Source organism: Ambystoma mexicanum, chromosome 1p (genome assembly GCF_040938575.1).
Source record: "Ambystoma mexicanum isolate Mex_15411 chromosome 1p, UKY_AmexF1_1, whole genome shotgun sequence".
NCBI lineage: Eukaryota > Metazoa > Chordata > Amphibia > Caudata > Ambystomatidae > Ambystoma > Ambystoma mexicanum.
In genome coordinates, this window is record NC_090921.1 from 1,301,672,959 (window position 1) to 1,301,691,609 (window position 18,651).

Sequence of the window (18,651 nt, forward strand, 5' to 3'; positions counted from 1 at the left end):
CTTTTACTGGACTTTAGGAATTTCATTTCAACCCTGGAGTGAGATCTTTTGCCCACTATCATGTGCTTTGACCTGATTTGGATTGTAGGTTTCCTCTGTTTTTGGAGTCTGACAAACTCCACAGGCATCTACTTTTTGTACAGTGACATACAGCAACTACAGCGCAGTGTCACCGAGAAATTGACTTTACCGACTTTACCTACCTTTTCTCTTTATATGTCCAGCACACACCATCTTACATTCTCATGTAAAAATAAATGTGCATTACCCTCACTACTTAATGGCTGGTGGCTGTGGTTTAATTTTCCTACCATTGTGCTTTTCTACCGCAGGCTGAATCCTCAGCTGCAGTATAGACAACTTTTTTCAAAATGGCCCTGGTGTTCCTTTTTCGCAATTTTCTGTTTGTGAGGTCTTTCTTGGGTTTTACTCTGCACATCAAACCAGGTTTAAGCCCTTTGTTCGTTTTGCCTTTGACAGCTTCAGTATTGAAACCCACCTCTGGTTCCAGTGTGTCTGGAAGGGCAGGAAGTGAGGGAGGTGCCCGAACCTCTGCTGTCCTTTGTCTCCATAGTTACCTTAATGCACCCAGTCCTGATTAGCTGTCTGGCTGCCCTTGCAGGACAGCCACCCTGCTGTGTGAGTGACAGCTAGGCTGCGCATGAATGGGAGAAACCTGCTTAAAAGGCAAGGCTTCTTGTCGACCACTGAAGAACCAGATGAACAAACCGTAAACGAAGCTTGCTGTATCCTACTAGACCATTGAACTGCCCGTTGAAGCCCTGCTGCAGTGCTGAAACTCCGATTTCTAATCGACAAGAGAAGCTCCGGAAAGTACAACTTCTGCCCTTGGGTTAGCGGGACCATTAACCCTGAGATGAACTTGACTGAAGACCTTCCCCAACTGGCTGTACTTCGTTGCTCCAGTTGGAACCGAGTGCCACGGGAGGGTTGTAGGGGTGCGGGGGGTTGGAGGGGGGGTGAGGGGATGGGGGAGTCGGGAAATCTGTAGTCAAGTGCAACATCTGTAAGCCGGCCAAAAGCTCCAGAGTCTGAGGACCCTCCCGAAGCAGGACGACCCAAGCTCGAGTCACACCAGAGTGCTGGATTCAAGGAGTGAAGGAAGCCCAACCAGTGTCCAAGATCTGCAGTGGTGTGGTTTACCGAACGCTGAAACCGCCACTGATCAGAAGAACACCCGCAGCTGCCACTGACCTGTGAATTGCTGTGCAAGAGTCCTCCAGATGCCCCCCCCCCCTCTTGTCCCCACGACTGAGGCCCAGGAACACAGATCTGCATCACTGCAACCAGACAGCAGCCAGCTGGATCCTCTTCTAACCAAAGGTACTGTTCTGACTTTGGGGTACTTGCCTCTGTCTGTAGTTCTGCTCTTCTCAGTTGAGACTTTCAGTAGCTGCTTTGTAGAGTTGATTTCAGCTCTGACGTTCACAAGTTTAACAGCTTGCGACCCTACAGTGGTTCTTCAACTAACTCTCTAACTTTGTGCAACACTTTTTCTATCTAAGAAGTGCCTCAGCTACATATACTTTGCTCCAATTGACTTGGGCTATCTTGGCTCCCTGCAGACTCTTCTATTCCATTGACTGATTCTTACTGTCCCTCATAGGCGATACATTGGTTTTTAACTAATATTGCTGGGAAAGGTTTTTATCTAGACTTCACTGGGAGAGTTACAAGTGCGCACATAACCTGCTTAACCCTTTTCCTTCCTTTAACCTTTCCTTTCTACCAACCTCAGAATTTACTAAGTGCAGAGCTTCTCAGAAAGAAGAAAAAGTCTAAAGAAACAAGAAATAAGATCTATTAGAACACCCTAGTGGTGTTTCTGTTAAGCTGATTGGTCAATCTGCGGGCTATACGCACTGATATAGCCCGCAGCGCGATTACAGCCCGCAAATCCACCACTGCATATGAACACTTTCACATACAACAAAGCAAGTAGCTTCAATGTTGCAGAATACAACGTGGAAGCTGCTTGCTTTGCTGTATATGAAGCTGTTCATATACACCACATGGGAGTATATGAACAGCTTAACATACATCAAAGCAAACAATTTCAACGTTGTATTCTGCAACGTTGAAGCTTCTTACTTTGGTTTATATGAATGTGTTCATATACACCCATGTTCTCAGCAGCATTTTTGTAAAATAACTAATGTCGTTATTTTACAAAAATGCTGCTGAGATTTCAGGATTGCGCCCGTTATGTCAAAAACAGGCGCAATCCTGAAAGTGCACTGTCGTGCACTACAGAGACGCCCAGGCCCACTTGAAAATACTGGTGGAGGCTCGTCGTACTGATTTGGCGCAGTGAATCCTGCTTTTTAGCACATTCACTGCGCCATGTTCAGAATTGAGCCCTGAGGGTGTTCTAATAGCTTTATAGACCTGCAGCGAGGGCCGTACCGCGCTTTATGGTACCTCATACCTCGTTAAAGGCCCTTGCTTCGCTCGGGCCATTAACTCAATCTTCATGGCCCATAACGGCCCTCCCTGCAGGTCTATAAAGCTATATTACTACCTATAATACTCAGGCCACCAATATCAGAAGATTCTCAACAAACCTTTGCCAATGATCCAAACAGATACAGACTTAGTAACAGCAAAGGGAATAGGCCCATCATTACCTTGGCTAAATAAGAATTCAGCTCACCTATGTTGAGAACAGTGAATAAGACAAATAACTGGCTAAGTCAAAAAAACAACGAGTAAGGGTTTTGACAAATGCAATATTTGCAAAATGTGTATTTATGCCGTAAAAACTGAAGGGATTAGATATGGCACTATGTTGAACAGATGCTGGCAGGTTACTAAATTAGTAGTTTATGCCATAACTTGCCCCTGCAAAATAATATATGTAGGGTCTACCATTGGCCAACTAAAATAACGCACATTACATTATAGAGCCATACTTAATCATGATGCTAACTACCCATTAGTGGGTACACTTTGCAGAAAAACATCAAAGTGATGTAACAGTAATAAGATTCTATGCCTTGGCACATATCCCTATATACAAGAAGAAAGGTAATAGCGTAAATGATGCAAACTAGGGTCAAGACTAATAATTTTAAATACCAAAAAACCGAATGGTCATAATACAGGAGAAGAACTAGCGGTACAGCTGCTAGAAAACTAAATAATGTAATACATTGGTTTTCTTCAATGTATGGTGATCATAGTCAAGAACAGTACAAATTACATTCAAATTGCATTAATCTAATCGGACATCTATACAGGCAACAACATACATTTGAAAAGAGTGAATTGCCTATGTAAATGAACAATTGTATACATTTAGTAAAATCGGAATCTGAACAACTGGCACTTAAGTCACTTTTACAAGAGGTAAATATAGAAAAATGACCACTTTACATCAAGCACACAGTCACTTTTGTAAACATTGTCACATTAAATTTGTCTTTCGGAAACTTCTCCATTATGCTGGTATGTATACTTGATGCAAAAAACAAAATTATTGAACTGTCAAGATGAATGTATTATTTTTTATATAAAATGTGGATAATATGATTTTTAGCATGCACACAAAAGTGTAATGTCAACCCCCGGGCTATGTGGGGGGAGGTTCCTCCTCACGGCCCGGGGGTTGGATGGCTTTCAGTTTCACGTTAGCGTGTGTAATGGCAAGTAATTTTCACTGCGGCAGCCATTTTCGGCTGCCGCAGTGAAAATGTAAGGCGAGTCTCCACCTTTCTCCCCCTCGATCTGCAGCACTACTGTGCCGTTCAGATCGAGGGAGGTGTCGATGGAAAGGGGAGACACTCCCCTTTCCAAAAACACCTTTTTTATTAAGCATTGCGAGGCACAGAGCGCGTGATCCGCGCCCCCAGCAATGCCACTAGACCACCAGGGATTGGTTGGTGACATGGGGGGCGGAAGAGGACTGCTAACTATGTAAGCAGCCCTCTCCTCCCCAGACCCCAAAGCATGGGGCCACACGTATTGGGCCCCCTGGGGCCGATGGGTGCCCATCTGTCCCCAGGGGAAGGAAAACAATTAAAATAAAAAAAAATTCCAACATTTGGGTGGGGTGGCACTAGACCACCAGGATTTTTGCTTAACTAAAAGGGGGTGGCCCTCCCCACCGCCCTAAGTGGATGGGGGGGCACTTCATGTAGCCCTCCCTGGGGGCAGATTTCTGCCCCTAGGAAGGGGTACATGAGATGGCCCCCATCCATTTGGGGTGGGGGGGAGAAGAGACCACTGGAAATATTGGCAGAGCCCTCCCTCCCCCAAGCCTGGGGCAGTACGTTTTGCCCACCCTCAGATAGGCACACTAATGTATCCATCTGCCCCTAGGAAAGGGGCAAAAAAAAAAAAAGAACTTTTTTGGGGTGTGTGTGGGGGGGGGGCACTAAACCACCATGGTTGTTTTTAGTGGAAAGGGGTTGGCCCTCTCCCACCCCAAATGGATGGGGGGCATCTCATGTAGCCTTCCCTGGGCAGATTGCTAGTGCAGAGATGCCCCCCCATCCATGTGGGGTGGGGGTGGGGCGGAAGAGGGCCACCAGAAAATATTGGAATGCCCCTCCACCAATGCATGGGGCAGTATGTTCCCCCCTGGGGGCAGATGGGCACACTAATGTGCCCATCTGCTCGTAGGAAAGGGGCAAAACAAAAAAAAACAATATAACTTGGGGGGGGGGGGGCACTAAACCACCATGGATGTTTAGTGGAAAGTGGGGTGCCCACGAGCGTCTTCTTTTCGGAAGTGCATGTGGTTCCCCGTTTTCCTTGGTGGCTTGGCCACCCTAGGCCCAAATCTGGAGGTTGTCCACAAGAGCAAAATCCCCCAACATCTGCTCTGCCCAAACCCTTTGGGGGTTACCAGTGATTTAGCCTTTTCCGCACAGGAAGGTGCACCCACACATGTGCAGTACAGTTTTTGTCGGGATAGATGTGGGAACGGGGAAGGCAGGACATGTGTTGTTGGCGGCGTGTTTTGGTAGGTGGGCGGAGGGCAATGTCTGAAAAATAAATGTGGACTTTGCCGGAGATTGTGGGTAATAAATTCTGGGGTGATTCACGCAAGTCAGACCTCTGTTGATTCCCACGAGTGTCTTCTTTTGGGAAATGCATGGGGTTCCCCGTTTTCCTTCGTGGCTTCGACACCCTAGGCCCAAATCTGTAGGTTATCCACAAGATTGAGTTTTACGTGAGCTGTGCCTATCCTCTTTTTAGGGGCTGAGTGGGTGAGGATAATGAAACACCAATTACAAGAAATCCCACTAATCAGCTTCCTTCCCTTGCCGGACAGAGTGAGTCAACTTAGATGTATATGTACTTAATTTTTTGCATTCTTAAACCCAAACAAAAGGGCACTTCACCATTTAATTATCAGAAAATACACATATTTTAATATTTATCATACCAATTTGACAATTCCAATATACAACGTTAAAAATGTTCCAAACATCAATTCAACAATCAATTTTGTGTGTACATCTTTCTTCATTGCGACTAACAGCATAGAACTATATGCTTAAAAAAACCTTTTCTATGCCTTATTGGGGTGTATTCTCTTTTATAGAAAAGACCCCGCTCTTATTTAAGCCCTTCCCAATTTCTCTGGGCCAAACGGACTGTGCCTGTTTTTTTGCTTCCTCATTTGCCGTCGATATAACTAGGATGATCCAATCTCGGGAACACTTATTCCCTACACCACTAAAATTTGCCATAAATTTAGGGTTGTCCAGAAATACCCGGGGTATATTTTTAACTTGGAGACCCTCCGGGATGATCCCTGCTTTTAGGTATTCGACCATTAACTGGCCATGGGATTCAGTACGTATTAATTTCTTCACTTTCTGAGTTAGTAAATCTAGATCATTGGTGTTAGATGGAGTGGGACTGGCTGTTGCCGGGCTGGATTGTCCCAGAATCGACGGCAGTTCAAAGAACTTTTTGAACTGATCCTCCGAAAAGGACACTATATTTACATTTTCCATTTTATCAAGCTAAATAGCTCTGCCAACCAACGGGTTGTCCTATAACATTGAGTTTTACGTGAGCTGTGCCTATCCTCTTTTTAGGGGCTGAGTGGGTGAGGATAATGAAACACCAATTACAAGAAATCCCACTAATCAGCTTCCTTCCCTTGCCGGACAGAGTGAGTCAACTTAGATGTATATGTACTTAATTTTTTGCATTCTTAAACCCAAACAAAAGGGCACTTCACCATTTAATTATCAGAAAATACACATATTTTAATATTTATCATACCAATTTGACAATTCCAATATACAACGTTAAAAATGTTCCAAACATCAATTCAACAATCAATTTTGTGTGTACATCTTTCTTCATTGCGACTAACAGCATAGAACTATATGCTTAAAAAAACCTTTTCTATGCCTTATTGGGGTGTATTCTCTTTTATAGAAAAGACCCCGCTCTTATTTAAGCCCTTCCCAATTTCTCTGGGCCAAACGGACTGTGCCTGTTTTTTTGCTTCCTCATTTGCCGTCGATATAACTAGGATGATCCAATCTCGGGAACACTTATTCCCTACACCACTAAAATTTGCCATAAATTTAGGGTTGTCCAGAAATACCCGGGGTATATTTTTAACTTGGAGACCCTCCGGGATGATCCCTGCTTTTAGGTATTCGACCATTAACTGGCCATGGGATTCAGTACGTATTAATTTCTTCACTTTCTGAGTTAGTAAATCTAGATCATTGGTGTTAGATGGAGTGGGATAATGAAACACCAATTACAAGAAATCCCACTAATGAGGAAGCAAAAAAACAGGCACAGTCCGTTTGGCCCAGAGAAATTGGGAAGGGCTTAAATAAGAGCGGGGTCTTTTCTATAAAAGAGAATACACCCCAATAAGGCATAGAAAAGGTTTTTTTAAGCATATAGTTCTATGCTGTTAGTCGCAATGAAGAAAGATGTACACACAAAATTGATTGTTGAATTGATGTTTGGAACATTTTTAACGTTGTATATTGGAATTGTCAAATTGGTATGATAAATATTAAAATATGTGTATTTTCTGATAATTAAATGGTGAAGTGCCCTTTTGTTTGGGTTTAAGAATGCAAAAAATTAAGTACATATACATCTAAGTTGACTCACTCTGTCCGGCAAGGGAAGGAAGCTGATTAGTGGGATTTCTTGTAATTGGTGTTTCATTATCCTCACCCACTCAGCCCCTAAAAAGAGGATAGGCACAGCTCACGTAAAACTCAATGTTATAGGACAACCCGTTGGTTGGCAGAGCTATTTAGCTTGATAAAATGGAAAATGTAAATATAGTGTCCTTTTCGGAGGATCAGTTCAAAAAGTTCTTTGAACTGCCGTCGATTCTGGGACAATCCAGCCCGGCAACAGCCAGTCCCACTCCATCTAACACCAATGATCTAGATTTACTAACTCAGAAAGTGAAGAAATTAATACGTACTGAATCCCATGGCCAGTTAATGGTCGAATACCTAAAAGCAGGGATCATCCCGGAGGGTCTCCAAGTTAAAAATATACCCCGGGTATTTCTGGACAACCCTAAATTTATGGCAAATTTTAGTGGTGTAGGGAATAAGTGTTCCCGAGATTGGATCATCCTAGTTATATCGACGGCAAATGAGGAAGCAAAAAAACAGGCACAGTCCGTTTGGCCCAGAGAAATTGGGAAGGGCTTAAATAAGAGCGGGGTCTTTTCTATAAAAGAGAATACACCCCAATAAGGCATAGAAAAGGTTTTTTTAAGCATATAGTTCTATGCTGTTAGTCGCAATGAAGAAAGATGTACACACAAAATTGATTGTTGAATTGATGTTTGGAACATTTTTAACGTTGTATATTGGAATTGTCAAATTGGTATGATAAATATTAAAATATGTGTATTTTCTGATAATTAAATGGTGAAGTGCCCTTTTGTTTGGGTTTAAGAATGCAAAAAATTAAGTACATATACATCTAAGTTGACTCACTCTGTCCGGCAAGGGAAGGAAGCTGATTAGTGGGATTTCTTGTAATTGGTGTTTCATTATCCTCACCCACTCAGCCCCTAAAAAGAGGATAGGCACAGCTCACGTAAAACTCAATGTTATAGGACAACCCGTTGGTTGGCAGAGCTATTTAGCTTGATAAAATGGAAAATGTAAATATAGTGTCCTTTTCGGAGGATCAGTTCAAAAAGTTCTTTGAACTGCCGTCGATTCTGGGACAATCCAGCCCGGCAACAGCCAGTCCCACTCCATCTAACACCAATGATCTAGATTTACTAACTCAGAAAGTGAAGAAATTAATACGTACTGAATCCCATGGCCAGTTAATGGTCGAATACCTAAAAGCAGGGATCATCCCGGAGGGTCTCCAAGTTAAAAATATACCCCGGGTATTTCTGGACAACCCTAAATTTATGGCAAATTTTAGTGGTGTAGGGAATAAGTGTTCCCGAGATTGGATCATCCTAGTTATATCGACGGCAAATGAGGAAGCAAAAAAACAGGCACAGTCCGTTTGGCCCAGAGAAATTGGGAAGGGCTTAAATAAGAGCGGGGTCTTTTCTATAAAAGAGAATACACCCCAATAAGGCATAGAAAAGGTTTTTTTAAGCATATAGTTCTATGCTGTTAGTCGCAATGAAGAAAGATGTACACACAAAATTGATTGTTGAATTGATGTTTGGAACATTTTTAACGTTGTATATTGGAATTGTCAAATTGGTATGATAAATATTAAAATATGTGTATTTTCTGATAATTAAATGGTGAAGTGCCCTTTTGTTTGGGTTTAAGAATGCAAAAAATTAAGTACATATACATCTAAGTTGACTCACTCTGTCCGGCAAGGGAAGGAAGCTGATTAGTGGGATTTCTTGTAATTGGTTATCCACAAGAGCAAAATCCTGCAAAATCTGCTCTGCTGAAAGGCTTGGAGTTACCAGTGGGTTAGCCTTTTCCCTTTGCGCCCAGGTAGGTGCACCCACACGTGAGGTACTATTTTTGTCAGGACACCTGTGGGACTGGTGGACATTTGTTGTGTTTGCATGATTTTCATAACATTTGACCATTTGCTGCTGCACTTTGTCACACAACCCTTTAATTCCCCAAATGTGACCTAGATTTAGTCGCTGCTTTAGGCACTATACACTTTTGTATCATGCACAAGTCAGCTACCCCTCAAAAGGTCTGCTCTTTCAAAAATGTATGCATGCCCTTCCTCACCACATTTTTTTCTTTACTTCTTTACTTACCGATGCTAAGTAAGTCTGTTCAGGTCATAAGCATAAAAAAGTGGTGTACGTTTTTGGCTTGTGGTATTGCTCGTTTTGTGAAACATTATAAAAAATGTGTTATTTCCTAAACTGGAAGAGGTGGGTGGAATGGTACGGAGCATTGCTTTTCTCAAAATTCACAGGAGCCAATGCCTCACCAGGCCAACCATGTCCACCACATGCCTTTTTCTGTCATTTTCCCCATTTTTGCCCATACTATGGAATTTTTCCCCACATATTTGTTGCCTGACCTGCACAAATCACCCCTTCCTGAACTTGGGATTGTGTCTACTTTTCAGAAATATATGCCTTTCTGTACTCCCAATTTAGCTCTCCTACCCTTCTCTTCCACTCCGTCCACGCATGTCCTATTGGAAAAAAAAGGCCAAAATCCCCTACCCATCACAAAACATGTTTTTTTGGTTTTCACTCAACCTGTTCTTGAAAGCCTGGGAATGGCGAATTCAGCACAGCAAACCATTTGTTCCTAGCTCTTACAAGGAAAATACCACAGGCTTCTTTGTACATCATTTTATTGGCATTTTTTGAAAACAAAACCAACATTTTTTCCCCTTTTTGGTTATTTTCTCTCATCCCCCTAGAGCAAAGTAGGATTCCTTGGTGGGGTTCCGACCGCCTACATGTGGGAAAAAAGGGGCCAAATTTGGCCGAGATATCTCATGTAAGAAAAAAGTTACAAGGCATTGAATGGTGATACACCGAAATCACCAAAAAAGGCCTTGGTACTGGGGTGGAAAACCCATGGCAGTTAAGGGGTTAAGTGATTGAAGATGACCATTGCCCACTTGGATGGGACGCATGTATGAACAAAATCTTGGAAATAGCCAGAATTGGGCAATTGGAGAGATATTGATGTGTACTGTTGATTTTCAATGAACGATGGTGCAGATGCATGAAGGAGTGGTCTCCATAAAATATGTTAGCTAAGAACTCAGACCACACAAGATCATACTGTGATGGTATTGTTAATTTACGAATTTTTAGCCACTTGGCATTCGATCTTAAAGTTAAGGTGTTATTATATACAATACACATGAACACAAGTAAGGAAGATGTGAAGATATTAATATATGTTCATTTGAAAAAATACGAAATGTTTATGAATAATGGACATATAAAGCTACATTAGCGTAAACAGTTCTAAGATGGCTGCCGTTGGGGCAACTAGTCAAAGGAGGCTGTAAAGGGCAGTCACATGATCGTGTAGAGTAACCACTTCCTAAAAGTTTAATAGAGAAAGGCTTCAGAAACAGATATTGTATTACTTCGCCTGAAGAAGTCCCTGCTAAGGGCTGGAACGCGCAGCGTGGAGCAGCGAGCTTCTCTAGCTACATTTTTAAGCCCATGCGGATTTAGACTTGCTTTTATGTAAGATATGATTTTATCTACTAAAGATTGGTGCCAACTTAAGTTGGGTTGAGTGCTCCGTTACCATTTACTCATCACCAATGTAGTGGATATATTAAACAGCTTTCTGTTTGTGAGTAGTTGGATGGAATACATGTATACACACACTCAATTTATACCACATTCTGAGACGGTGACAAAACGGCTGTAAATTGACAAAAAGGACTTAAATAATTCCTGTAGACCAAATAAATGCCCTTTAAAGCCAACACATACTAGTGTGCAAAACTCTAGATTGTGCACAGACACAGTGAAAAGACCCCTTTTTACCAGGACTGTTTAATGTAAGAGTGTGCAAACCTTAACTTTTACTCGTCTCACTCCCCCTCCAGACTCTCTACATGGATGCCCAGGTCAAGCAGCAGCACCTAAATAGACTCCCCAGCTGGTGCACCCATAAGATGGCAATGGCAGTTGTGATTGTACAAATGACGGAGACTTTCCACATCCGTGGGATGAAGAAGGCTTAACAGGTTCGCAGTTGGTGTCTTTTAAGTGCATTTTGGTGTCGGTTTCCTCCATTATGGCATAAAAGTGGGGAAAGGTAATTAATCTGGCAACGAATCAGTGTTGAGTACTCGAGATATAGCCTAAATTAGAATGGGCCATCCTATACATTGCAAGCAACTCTGAAATACAAGATTTTGTTCCATCAGAAGTAAGGCACCTCACTCTTGCAGTTTTGTTTGATCTCTGCATCTCTAACTCTTCCCAACATTTTGTTATAAATATGGCAAAATGATTTCCTTTCAGAATGATCAGCATAATAGGTTTATTATATAGCAAACTGAACCTACACATACTTTTCTAATGTCTTGGGAAAGTATACACTGTTTTTAATGAGAGCGGAAATGGGAAAAAAAAATGTGTTCGAAAAAGTGCAAAAACAGTGAATAAACTAGAACTAGACAGCGCCATGGAGAAACCCAATACTGAAACTGTAACACATTACAATGTAAAAGCACTTTAGAATGGTATTTGATCAGGAGGCATGAATCAAATTTTAATGTATGCCTAACCAGGAAAAATCCAAGCAAATCCTAACAAAAAGAAAAATATTTGCGAATGCTAGCTAGCGAGAGAATCAAAAGGTTAATAATTTCACAAGTCACCCATTGCTTTGTTTTGGTGCGTATTTGGAATACATAAACAAGCCACTGGGGTTGATGCTTGAAGAACACAATTGAATCCTCAGCTCGCCATCTTTCCAAAATATTCTTATCGTTCAGGGTGCCATGACGAATGGAAACCTATAACATCGAACTACACCAGCCACCTTAAAGACAAATACTGGATCTTTATGCATTTTAAACCAGTTTACCCAACAGAACAATGCAATGGTGGGAGGGCGGAGGGGCGATGAACAGGCGGCATGCAATGGCGACCATCCAACCAAAACCATTTTCAAAGTATGGAGTCTGTAGTACCTGTGATCCCATAGCATCATAATCCCGAGCCCGGGTGAAGGAGCGGCCTAGTTTGGTGATCTTTCCTGTGGCTTTATCAATGGTAATGACATCCCTGTGGAAGGAATGAGAATGGGTTCAGGCAAAACATGACCAGTCAGTCTACATAGAGACAACATACCCTCACCACTTTCATTAACTGTGGTCCTGAATCCTTGGAGGATTTAAGTAACCCCTGCTTCTACCAGATGCACCCTGAATCTCTGAAATTGACTTGCTCAATAAATGCAGGCAGCAACAGTCAGCTTTACTTTCCTTAATAGGCATGGCCGCAACTATGTGCTCTTACCCAGCCTGCACTTTCTCCTTCGTCAGAGACTCGATCATCTTCGTGCCTAGGTCGTAGATAGTCTCCATCTCTGTGGTTTTCAGTGTCAGCTTCCCCACTTTGGCACCCTTGGAAAGAAGAGAAGTACAAAGAATTATAGTCCAAGGCAGCCTTAGAGGTGGTGAGCAGTAGAGGTATGCCTCGCATTCTTCAAAATGTATGACCGTTGCTGTATATCCCTACCTTTGTTACCCATTTGTAAAATTAATTCTAGTATGCAATTCACCCAAACCGCACGCCTCACACTTGCCAAAGGAAAAGCTACAGAAATACATTGTAACTGCTATTTCAAGCAGGTTACCAGGTCAAAGATGGGGAACAGAAGTCTTCACAGTTTAAGAGTTTCTGGGGACGGAACTGGGTTGATGTGGTTCGTTTCATGTAGTTCCCAAGAACATTTTTCTTAGAATTATTCCAAGGATGGGGATAAAATATGCCACCAATCATAACTATCAGACCCCTGACAAATTGGTTCTACCAAGTGTCGCATCTCGCCTCTTAAATTCAATTCTAGCAATACTATAAACACAATTTTGGAAGGGATACAATATCCCTAATTGGGGAGTGTTATGGAGAATTCTCAGAAATGTGTTAATTCCCTTCTACTTTAGAGACCCCCAGTTCTTTTTGCTGGAATTTAGGACTTTGTATCTCTCATGTAATTTTAATGCAATTTAATTTGTGTTCTTTTTGACTTGAGTCTGACAAACTCCATAGGCTTCATCTGTATATTGTGTCGCACAGGACCTTCAAGTGCAGTGGCACAGGGAAGTCTTAGATTTCCCCAAGGTTTAAATATCTTCTCTTGGTGAAACTGTTTCCAAGAGCAGTGAAGTGAAATTGACTTACATTTTGTAACTTTCTAGACCCAGCACACACTATCTTAGGTGCTGGAGGGGTTACTTAGTATTCCCTTTGTCTAGTTTCTCGTATAACATTTTTATGCTACCCTTTCTACAGTGAATGACTGGTGGCAGTGGTTTACTTTTCACTACCATGGTGTGTTTTTACCGCGGGCTGCGGCCATAGTAAGGCACCCATTGGTGCCCATTTTGTCAAAATAGCCCTGGTCTTCCTTTTTCGCCATTTCGTGTCAGAAAGGTCCTTCTTGAGATTCACTTTGCGCGCCAAACCAGGTTTGGTCTCCTTGTTCATTTGGTCTTTGGTGGGATTCACGAGTGAAGCCCGCCTCTAGCTCCAATATGTCTGGCAGGAGCAGGAAGTGAGGGAGGTGACCGAAACGTCCTATGCTTAATCCCCTTTGTTACAGACATGCACCCAAAAGGTGATTGGCCGGCTGGCTGTCCGGCAAGGACAGCCACCCTGCTGTGTGAGTCACAGCTAGACTGGAAGGAATGGGAGAAACCTGCACAAAAGGCAAGGCTTTTTGGCTTGGAAGGCAGAGTCGACCACTGGACGAAGGAATCAGAAGAAGAACTTGCAAGAGTCGCCTGCTGCAACTCCTGGACCGTTGGTTTGCCCGGTGAAGCCCTGCTCCTGTGCTGAAGCTCCAAATTTGCCTCCACTAGAGAAGCCCTGCAAGGACGACTTCTCCCTTTGAGTTGGACATCCTCTCGAAGCTGGTTGCCTTTCCACTGCAGTTGTTGCTGGAACCGAAGAGCCAGGGAGAGGAACACTAGATTGTGTGCGTTGCAAGGGACCCGAGAGCTAGGAAGATCCTCCGGACTTCCCGGATGCAGGATTAACCAAGCCTGAGCCACCTCAGAGTGCTGATCCCCAGAAGCAAAGAAAGTCTGAAGTAGTATCCGAGAACCACAGTGTTGCTATTCGCCGTCTGACGCAAGGAGCTGAAACACTGAAACACTGCTGAAATGAAGTTTGCCCATTGCTGCTGCTGACCGTCCCATTGCAGAGCAGGAGTCCGCAGACATCCTCCCTCTTGTCCCCGCGACTTAAGCTCAGGAGCAACAGGATCTGCAGAGCTGTACAGGAACAGAAGCCAGCTGCAACCATTTCTTCTAACCAGAGGTACTGCTGTCTCAGAGAACCTTGTTGTGTAGCCTTGCTTGCTCTCAGTGGAGACCTGTCTTGGTTACCTTGCAGTGTTGTTAAAGCTTTGCGCTTCACAAGGCCCCCTTGTTTGTGGCCCTTCAAGTGTTCTATTTTTCAACAAACATTTCAAAAACATTGTGCAAGACGTTTTACCTATCTGCAAAGAAGACCTCCAGCTCCCCTTGACATTGTGCAATTAACATTGGCTGTCCAAGCTCCCTCAGAGACTCCTCTTTAACTCCGACTGTGTGCTTTGGAAGGTGTTTAAAAAGTACTTGCCTGTTTATGACTTATTTGTTCACCTTTGTTTTATTCCTCTATTCTATCTTTTTCACCAAACTCAGTATTGCTCTAAATGTACCAGTGATAAATCAATGTCCACAGTGTTCTAGCTATTTAAGTCAACTATGGGTGTAGGAAGTGTCTGTGTGCCATCCCAAATGGATGTCATCCGATTTAGAGAAACTAAGAGTGTGTTTTGAAGTATATTCAAGTGTTACATTGTTTTGCTCCCTTTCTGACCGTGAAATAAATTATTGTTTTATCAAGAAACCTTGAGTACAAGTGTTTATTTGGATAACTGCATTTGAAATTGTCACAACATTACTGCTCACATTGAGCCCTCTTGAGATAAGCCTCGCTGCTCCACCACACTACCAACCATTGTAGTTCAGACTAATACCAAAGGTTGGTATCCCTATTGCCAGGATGTCACGGTTATAGTAGTGCACCCAAAGGGTACTGCACACAGTCTTGCTTAACAGGGAATGACGAAAAGGAACACCATTACAAAACTTGCTAGTGGAAAGAATGGAGATGCAGACCTGCAAACCTAAAATTGTTTGCTAAAACAGCCTTGTCTTCAGGAACGCAATATTTTGCATTTCTTCCTAGACCAATCAGACAGCAATGCTGAGATGAAAAAGATTACTACAGCCTGTGTGGAAGATCTATGCATAGGGTTGTCAGAGGACAGTGTTCAAAGATGCTGGGTATAAGGATGCATAGCAAAGTTGTACTCTCACAGCGCGTAACCTGTCCGAAAGTGGTACTAGGCTATGCTAGAACCCCCGTCAGGATGTAGCCGCTTGGACTCCTATAATCAGACAGCTGCAGGATTGCAAACCAGAGGGAGAAACATTGCACCATACGCTGTGGAGCAGTCTCGAAGAGTAAAGGGATTTTGGCAGGAGATACTGGGCAGGGTGCATTTGGCCGCAGAAGACCAGATCCAGTGGTGATGGCATTTTTGTTCGGAAACAAACGTAGAGGACCAGATTAGTGAAAAAAAAAATAATCTTAAGTGTTTGGCAGTCCGCAAGAAACAGGGAGTGTAAGAGGGCAAAGATATGCTGATGCTTACAAAGTTTCTTAGATGTTCGGAAGGCGTCGGAGCTATACACAAAACAAGATGTTCTGCTGGGCTACCATCTAGTTGTCCTCAACCCCATTTTTGCCATCTTTGCCTAGTTTGTATTGAGATTTGTCTGCCACTCACAACCCCTTCTTCCCAGGTTGTCAGTGTTGAATTGCAATTTCTGAATATATTTTGTGGTCAGCCTAATGCACATGATGGCATGGAGGACGAGGAAATGATTCAGGGAAATGCTGGAATAGCAAAGGTCATCATGTTGCTAGTCTGTAAAAGTACATTTTTTCCTGTAAATCTCTTTTACTGTCAAAACCAATAAAGAGTACTAAAGGGAGGCGGGAGGGGGGAAGATCCCTTGCAGAAGCATCTCACATAAGCTCAGATAAAAATATGAATCTTGACCCTCCTATGGAAACTTAAGAAAAGAAAAAGCCTAGGCACCAAGCAGAGGAGTAAACCAAAATATCTCAAGAGTATCCAACTGGCTGTTGGGGTTGATCACGGAAGCTCAAAAACGACAGTGGGTCAATGAGTGGAAATCACAGATTTGTACAATGTCCATGGTGTTCATCCCTCTGGTTGTCATACTTTCGAAAAAACACACTTTTTGATTGGAGATTATTATTTCTGTTAAAACATATCTCAATGTCTTTCTTTGCTTTTTAACTTGCAGACACATTTGCATGCGTTATTCATTACCTCCCACTTCAATGCTCAGCAGGCAGGAGTGGAAGGAATGGAGGGGCGATTAGAAGGGGAGGAAAATCAAAGCATTTGTGGGTAGACTGGTAAATCTAAATTGATGGAGGAGTAGAGAGAAAAGGTCTGGTGCAGCAAGGAATGGACACCACACATATCCCTTCCCCTCTCACCATGGTTGGAGATTTTTCCACTTCCTTTCCTACTATGCAAAAGGTTTATGGCCGAGTTACTTTTAGTACTCAAGGAAAATACTGGACTTGTAAAGGGGACTTCCTTACTGCTCCACCAGCTATACATCACAAAGCAGGCCCATGGATACTTACTGTTCCTGTGGCCGGTCTGTCAATTTGAATCTCAACCACTTCTCCCTCAATGATCTCAGTCTCCTCCCTGAAAAGACAAGCGAACAGCGAGATCAGTTGTCTACCCAACAAGCACCACCCTGTAGTCCAGGCTCACAATGCAGTTACAACCACACATCAAAAAGGTATATTTAGGATAATAGTGGGAAGAAAAACGGTGCAGAGAGGGTATGCCCAGACATGCCATAGGGAACTGTGCCATAGGGAACCAAGCTGCACCTCACTACGGAGGCCGAATAATGCAGAAACATGTCTGGGGTTGCTTGTGTTTCTATGCAGAGAGGACCTGGGTCGGTTCGGGCCGCTACCATTGGTGGCAGTACCCGACTGATTACATACGGCTGGACCCCTTTTGTAATGGCGCAGACGAGCTGAAAAAGAGTGGTGTGGAAGGCTGCCCAGAGCATTGACTGTGGTGCAGATTTATTCAAAACCTTCCACCCATCACTGCAGCCATGAAACAGCACTAGTTTCCCCATGTCCAAAGTTCGAAATGAATTGCCCCCCACTTGTACATTTAGAATCATGAAAAGAGGCAAGATTGTGTTATCCTATAACTAGACCCTGTGCCCCACTGTTAAAGCAGTTTTTGGGTCACTACAAGCACTAACCCTACGGGGCAAGACCAGCACCGGACACGAAAGGGAAGGTAAAAGGTTTAACTCTAGGATAGGTGTAGTAGGTTTACAAAGAGGTGCAATTAGTCCACACACAAAACAAGAATAACCACATAGATACATATATATAGTTTCAAATATACTTTAATAAAGTCACACATTAAACAATCAGTTCAAATAAGTACTCTGGGAATGACAAAAGACATGTTATAAAAAAATGAATGCCTATACAAAAAGAATTCTCCTAACCCCGATGTTCATAAGTGGGTCTCTTCCAGAGGCAAGCACACAACATAAAATTACATGTGGTGGGGAAACCGGGAAAATACAACCCCAGAATACATAAAAGGCCATAGACCTGATGGTCAGCACCTAACACAAATGGTAGGTTATTGGATGAAAAAGTAAATACACAATTTAAACAGCAGGAAAAGTAGGTTTAAAAATCAAAAGGCTCAAGTATATTTAAGTAATACATTAAGTACATATATTAGTACATTGTCAGAGAGAAGATACAAACCATAGCCAAAGGCTTCCGAGAAATAAAACATTTGAGACACAATTACTTTCCCAATACAAGGTTACCAGAATAAGTCAGTGTTGAAAGTAGAGTCACCATATTAGAAATGCAGGCTAGGACTTTAAAAGTGAATATAAAAAAATAAAAAGGTAAGTGCAACAACAAGGACCCATGCTCACTGGACCCCTTGCAGGCCCAAGAAAAATGTCCATGGGCAGTACCCCAGAGCCAATTTCAGGAGAGTTCCAGAGTACGTTTGAAGATCCATGGGAATTAACGGGAAACGTTAGGGACATCTTTAATAGAGATACATCACATCTACCCCCACAGGTGCGATTCTGTGACGAGAAACCCCAAGGGAGGTCGCAGGAGACCCCAAGAAACGTTCCATAGGTCGGAAAATGTACACAAAACCACAAAAGCAGCAGCAGAACAGGAAATCCCCTAAAGGAACTCTAAGGGGATTAAGGTAAAGACTTTGCTCCAAGGACAAGGACTCACTACCCAAGACCACAACATCAGAGTAACAATCAACCAGCCGAGGACACAAAAAAGGTAGGCACTTGCATTCTAAGTTC

The 18,651-nt window shown here is 42.8% G+C and overlaps 1 protein-coding gene across 1 annotated transcript in view; it reads right to left on the reverse strand.

Moving 5' to 3' along the window:
- RUVBL2 (RuvB like AAA ATPase 2) overlaps positions 1-18,651 on the reverse strand; it is a 220,411-nt gene that overhangs the window by 177,900 nt on the left and 23,860 nt on the right. Inside the window, exons 6-8 of the mRNA XM_069605872.1 lie at positions 16,898-16,964; positions 12,449-12,555; positions 12,121-12,214 (exon numbers count right to left, since the gene is read on the reverse strand). Coding sequence (XP_069461973.1) covers positions 12,121-12,214; positions 12,449-12,555; positions 16,898-16,964 — 268 coding nt within the window. The remainder of the gene's footprint in view (positions 1-12,120; positions 12,215-12,448; positions 12,556-16,897; positions 16,965-18,651) is intronic.